Source organism: Pinus tabuliformis, chromosome Q, assembly GCF_031772625.1.
Source record: "Pinus tabuliformis cultivar Carrire ecotype Pingquan chromosome Q, CPIR1, whole genome shotgun sequence".
NCBI classification, from domain to species: Eukaryota; Viridiplantae; Streptophyta; class Pinopsida; order Pinales; family Pinaceae; genus Pinus; species Pinus tabuliformis.
The window spans coordinates 1,375,552,058-1,375,558,832 of record NC_142296.1 but is presented as its reverse complement, the minus strand read 5'-3'; the positions used below and the strand labels follow the sequence as shown (position 1 = coordinate 1,375,558,832).

Genomic DNA, 6,775 nt, shown 5'->3' with positions numbered 1-6,775 from the left:
ACGGGGCTCGACTAATCAACGATAAGGAGAAGAGTACAATGCTCTTTAACACTAGTAAGGCCATGTGAAGGAGATGGCCTGTGAATACCCTACGCTCAATGCAATTCAATGCTCTGCAAGGAGATATGGTAGACAAGGTTTGACTGACTAGTGGGAAGGAGAAGGGTATAGTGGTCAGTAAAGCCATTTGACGGAGATGGGGCGAGAGAGGAGTAGAATGTGTGAAAATGAAAAGTGGAAGGGAGGGAAATGTTTGCAAACATTTATGGCGGAGGATGCCGTGTCAGTAGAGAGTTGTAGAAATAGGTAGGTAGGGGAAAACGTGGGCCGAAAGCAATCTAGACAGATAACAAATTTCTATTGGTTGGAGGTACAACACATGATAAAATTTAATTGGTTGGAAGGGCGAAATTCAAGCTCTCCCATTGGCTGGGGTGAATAGTGTTAGCCCACCCCAAACTAGCAAAGAAAATGCCTATCGATATAAATATAAAACCAACAACAAATTTGATATCTAACTTAATGTAATACTAGACAACATCCATCTCAAATCCAAATCTACCAAATACCCATAAAAATCTAGTCCAAAATTAATTTTAAATTTTAATCATATATAATTATTATTTTTAAGTTTAATGTTAACTAAATCAATGTACCATTATATAACACTTTAAGTAAATAACTTTTATAACTTTTATCTGTCATACTAGGTTATAAAAAACCTCTTAACACAACAATATTTTTAATTTTTTTTTAAGAAAATTATAATTTAATATTTAAAAAAAAATAATAATATTTAAAAAAATTATAATTTAATATTAAAATCTTTAAAAATTTAAATATTGAGAATCAAACCAGTAAAACGATCAATTTATCAAATCTCTCCTTATTTCAATCCAATAATCTATATCGGCCAAATACCAAATCATTACAAAATATAAAACAAACAGCGAATTTGGTACCGACCTTAATGTATGTCTTGACTGTCTTTGGATTGGTGTTTTTGGTCGATAACGGAGAAGCGGGTGTAGAATTTTGGGGAATGGCTTTGTTGGTTGATAATGGAGAAGCTAGGGTAAAATTTCGGGCGAGCTGATGGATACAGATTTTAGAAGTCAATAAATTTGTCCGTTGAGGACATGGGCCAGGCTATATTATATACTCTGGTTTGGACTATATGCATGACGTGGCACTCTAGTAACACTCTTTACACGAGGAGAATAAAAGGTCTCTGCTGACTACAAGGGAGCCTTGATGTTCCTCCACCGTGACCCGGCCAATTTTTCCCAGTCTCGTTTGCGCTGAGGACTCACGCAACTACGCAACGATTGGTATTATTTCATGCCACTTTCTCCACTGGCGCGGACTATTTCCACCTAACCTCGACTTCCCAGAGCACAAACAATGCGTGGGACGAGAGCGAGGATCGGGATCGCTGGCAAAGAAGAAGAATAATCAGTCAGGTCTGTAGAATGGAGGGAGGAATGGGGCAAAGGGCGATGGAGGTTTTGGTTCCTTCATGGGGGGAGTTTAATATTTCCTTAGCTGCAGCACTTCTCATCATATTTCTATACACTCTGTTTCATACACTTTCTTCGGACATCCAGACAGGACTTTCTCCTTTACCCGAAATTCATCCTTCTCACCCGACGTCAGCTTTGCTCCTCCCCAGCGATGAGGTAATTAATTCCCATTCTTTCCAATTTTAATCATATTAGGAAGAATTTCGAGTATTGCACACATTCTCTCCCCTACGAATAACCTATTAAGATTATTGCTAATGGCCAACTAGGTGATTTATATTTTGTAACAGATAATTACCCTAGAAGTCAGTTTCACTGCAAGAAAGGACCAAACATCCTTATTTTGGGCTGTGGTTCACGTGTAAACTGGTGGAGTTTTCCTTAACTGGCCCACATTTGATTCCCAGCGTTTCGGTGCTTGAACCTCTATCATCTACCCGGGAGTTCCCAGAGCGACACATCCCTGGTGTTTCTATCCTTCTCGGGTCTAAAATTGGGTGGTTCTGTCAAAAAATCAACATCCTTATTTGGCAATATCTGCTGAAAACCCTGTATATCTCGAGGAATTCCAGTTTGACAAATTTGATGGGAAATATAACTCCGTTGAATAAAAAATAATTCACACATTTTTAGGAAAGTGGCGTTATAAATGCTCAACGTTGACACCCAATGGGTGTTTTATTTATTTCAGCAGTTGCTTGAGTATCGCATATGTATCATATCTAGCATTGTTATAACCATAGTAGCGAGATTCGTCTGTATCGGTTTTCTGTCCTGGAATTTGGCGGTAATACCAAATTTGGCTAATTTTCTGCACACGAGATATTAACCTATTTTTCACTGTTCTTGATACTATACCTTATTTTTCTTATACCTGTAAACCAACAAACCAAAAAGAAATACGGCTCAAAATTCCCAAAAATATCAAAAAACATTCCAAAATTTGAAATATAAATTATGCAAGTTTTCAAGGATTGGATTATCTTTTCTAATTTATTCTGTATTACTGTAATTGAAATTCTAATTTGGAAATAAATCTGTATTATGGTATCGGTGAGATGTATACTCCCGCATTGGAACCATACTTGTTTCTTTTGTTGCATTTTTTTTTGGTTATTGAATTGCACTTCAATTGATATTCGTATTCAAATGTTGCTACTATGGCCATAGTTGGTTTTAAGATACTGAAATACGGTCATATCGTTGATTTTATTTCAACTGTATCAATGGTTGCACCGAATTCACATTATAAGGTCGTATTTTGATGATATTATATTTGTATTCATATTGTATTCAAGTGTATTTTGGTTGCATTTGATCCTATTTCAGCCACTTTGTATTGCATTTGTATCATATACGAATGTATTTCGGCCATATTTGGTTTTATTAAATGTGGATTTTTTATTATACTCTTGTATGTGAGCCATATTTGGTTTTTACAAATTGAGAATTCCTCTATCTCTTATGATACCATATATGTAACTTTATACATATATGGTAACTATGATATCAGGGGTGGCAGGTATGGGTGGGGTTCTCGAATCTCATATACCTGGGAGGGATCGTCAAGTGCACTTATGCATGGAGTTTGGGGGTCCTATCGAAAAACCTTGCAGTAGCATACACCCTCCTTCAAGGGCTTCAAATTGCACATCTCTAAATTGTTTTTTCTTTTTCTTTTAACAAGAGTGGGTAGGATTTGTATGAAATTTGTGCCTAGTAACAAGCCCTGGATGAGTAGAAAGCAAGAATTAGTTGCTGAGAGCTGCTGTTGGTAACAAGTCTATAGTTAAGAGGGAGCTTAGGCAAGTCCCTGGTTAAGAAGGAGCTTGGGTATACTCCTTTTATAGCAATGAGTTGATCTTCCCTAGTTAAGAGGGAGTGACAGATATGGTTCTCTACTTCATGTGTCATGCACTAGACTAGGACTAACAACTGTAAGTCTTAGTGAAGGCCATTAGGAGAGATAGACACATCATTATTGTCTTCATGTTATGAAAAAAGAATGGAGGACTGGGTAAGCATCTGAGACTGATTTCAATACTCTTCGAGGATGAGGTAGGGCATCCAAGATGTAAGATTAGTCGAAGAGGAAATTCCTTGAAGATGTGTTATTCCAAGATAGGAATTGTCCTAAAGGACATACCCTGTGAACACCAGGGTGGGTTATGTGTCTTGAGAGACAATGATGATGGTGTCTATCAGTCATTGGTCTGGCCAACATTTTGCTCTGATCTTGTGGAGAGATAGAGCTGTTAGTCAAGGCCTTGCTATGTGACAGTGTTGGTTGGTATGATGAGATGCTCTGGCATAAGCTAAAGAAGTAGCTTATGAGATGGCTTACCATGTATGGATTATGAATACCTTTCTAGTTAAGAGGGAGTGTTGAAATATGTAACTAGTTTCGGTCTTCATAATGACATATGTAATCATGATTTTATGTATTTAATGTAAAGAAAAAATAACTTTATTATTGTCATTCTTGAGGCATGGGTTTCTGTTAAAATTGGCAACTAGGGCCAAACTCCACATGGGTCATCTTATTTATGACAACTGATATTTTTCTTGGATTCCTCTCTCCGAGAGGTGTAGGATTGATCTAGAGATCATCTGATTCCCACATGTACAAATGAAGTTATGAATTTATTTTGATTATGGACAAATTGTCAAGGTCGACCATCAAACTTATGTAAGCTCAGAAGCCTAACAATCGCGTCTATTCATCCTCAACGTTTGCTATAAATACATGATGCCTTAGCCTCATTTGGACACACTCATCTTCACACTTATTTCTCTCTCTCCTTATTGATTGGGTGCGGATTTCTGGGCCTCTCTCTCTCCACATGTTCGAAATTTCAGGAGAGCGAAATTCCAGGAGGTCGAAATTTCTGGAGAGCGAAATTTCAAGAGGCCAAAATTTCAGGGGACCGAATTTTTGGATAGTTTGACCATGCGTTGACCAGGAGCGTTGACTTGTTTGTCTGCCTTTTTGGGTGAGATATTTTTGTTTGGGCAAGCTGCATTTTTGGGCACAGAAATTGAGGTCAAACGTTGACTTTGACTAGTGTTGATTGCAACTAAGGTTGACTGCAGGGTTGGCTGTTTGACCAGGTTTGACTGGACTGTTTTGGGCTGTTTTGAGGGTTGATTCATCTTGCTGTTTGGAGGCCGAAGTTGACTGAAGTTGACCAAATTGTTGAGGGTCAAATTTGCCATGTTGACCAATGTTGACTTTTCTGGTTAGGGATCTTTTACTACTGTTACAAAATATCAGATTTGTAAATTGTACTATCTCTCTCTGCTGAACTATTGAAGACTATAAGAAGATTTGATCAAGGGTTTCCCCACATTGGGGTTTGTCCCTAGCTGGTGCCACATCTTGTGTCCGCTTGTCTTCTACTATTTATATTTATGTTCTATCTGCATTTTACTATTATGTTGATGTCATTGCTAATCTGAATATTGATACTGGGCTATTAAAGAAATTGAAGTAAAATTGCTCTAAAGCATAGAACATACCATTTTGCCTAAAATTAACATGGTATCGGAGCTGAGGTGAAGACAAAGCCCAAACAAGAGTGAAAGAGCAATCACCAAAGACAGTTGGGCAAGGACAAAAGGCTCAATGGGTTCCCCATCCCACTTCGCGGCTGAAGACAAGCTCCATGATAAATCTGACTATCATGGATGGAAGATGTCTCTTGATCTGACCTTGGAAGAACAAGAAGTGGTGGATTATGTGCAGGATAAAATCCCCGAGCCTCTTTCAAATGCACCGACTGCTGCGAACACTAGGTACAATAGGGCTGAAGTCAAAGCAAAGAAGATTATTAGGGATTCCATTGACAAGTGTCTGGTGGCCTACATCTCCGAATTGAAGGCCTCCAAGGAGATCTATGACAGGTTGATCAATATGTTCAAGGTTAGTAATGCTAATCAAATTCTCTTTCTCAAGAATAAGTTGAAGGATATTAAGAAGGGAAAGGACGAGGATATTCAATCCTACTTCTTAAGGATCACTGAGATCAAGAATGATCTACTTTCGATTGGAGAAGTCATTCCTGACAGAGAACTTACTCTCACCACCCTTGGAGGGCTTCCACCTAAGTGGTATGTATTTAGAACCACTATTCTCAACAATGATCGAATTCCAGGGTTTGAAGAATTGATGTCGAGATGCATTCAAGAAGAAACAAGAATGGTGGAGCAAGAAATGCCTTCTATTAGAAGCAACCCCACTGCATTCTTTGCTCATGCCAAAAGGAGGAATAAGATCTAAGGGAGGAAGGAAGGGTAGGTGCTTTGTTTGCAATAAGATTGGCCACTATGCAAGGGAGTGCCCAAATAGAAGGGACACATCACATGACGATGATCACAATCATTCCAGGGGCAACTTCAACAACTACGATCAAAGGGATGGCAGGTCCAATGGCAAGGGAAAAAGAAATGCGGGACATCAAGGAAATGGTCGACTATCCAAGAAAGCAAGGAACTCTAGGTATGAAGAATCAAATATTGTTAACAATAAGCAAAATGAGTACTATCTTATATCGACCCTCTCCACTGCCTCTCCTCTGGTCACTTTGGGGAATTGGCTAATTGATAGTGGTGCCTCAAGGAACTTCACCGGATACAAGGAAGCTCTCTCTAATTTGATATAAAATGAGACAAACTTGGAGATCATCCTTGGAGACGATGCCACCTATCCTATGAAGGGAGTAGGGAATGTTACCTTTCAATTGAATCACGGTAACACTGTTCATTTACAAGAAGTACTATATGTACTTGATCTCAAGAAGAACCTGGTGTCCGTTTTGGCAATTGAAGACAAAGGATTCAAGGTTTGCATTCATTGATGGAAAGGTACGTGTTTGGAAAAGAAATTTTAAAGATGCTTTTACTCTTGGGTTTAGGGTTGAAACTTTGTATCAAGTTGGAGGAAGTCCATTGGGAGCCATGTCTTGCGACACATCTCTACAATTTGAACTATGGCACTGGCGGTTTGCCCATCTTCATTATAAGGCCCTACTCGATGTGGGACAGATGGTGACAGCTATGCCCGAGTTCAAAGTAGAACATAAAGGTGTATGTCCAGGACGTGCCGAAGGAAAATTTACAAGGGGACCATTCCCCTCAAGTAATAGCAAGACCACAAACATATTGCAATCGATCCACTCTGACATATCTGGTATGATGCCCGTAAACTCTTTGGGAGGATATTTATATTATCTCACCTTTACGGATGATTATTC

At 38.7% G+C, this 6,775-nt stretch overlaps 1 protein-coding gene across 2 annotated transcripts in view; it reads left to right on the top strand.

Annotated features, from left to right (window-relative positions):
- The first annotated feature begins 964 nt into the window (after nucleotides 1-964).
- The window catches only part of LOC149225031 (C2 domain-containing protein / GRAM domain-containing protein), a 340,976-nt gene continuing 335,165 nt past the window's right edge, over nucleotides 965-6,775 (top strand). The window contains exon 1 of one of the 2 annotated variants that reach the window (XM_089386432.1): nucleotides 965-1,679. In XM_089386432.1, the coding sequence (XP_089242558.1) occupies nucleotides 1,473-1,679 (207 nt within the window). In that variant the 5' untranslated portion in view covers nucleotides 965-1,472. The remainder of the gene's footprint in view (nucleotides 1,680-6,775) is intronic. The other variant, XM_089386431.1, reaches the window with a different exon arrangement.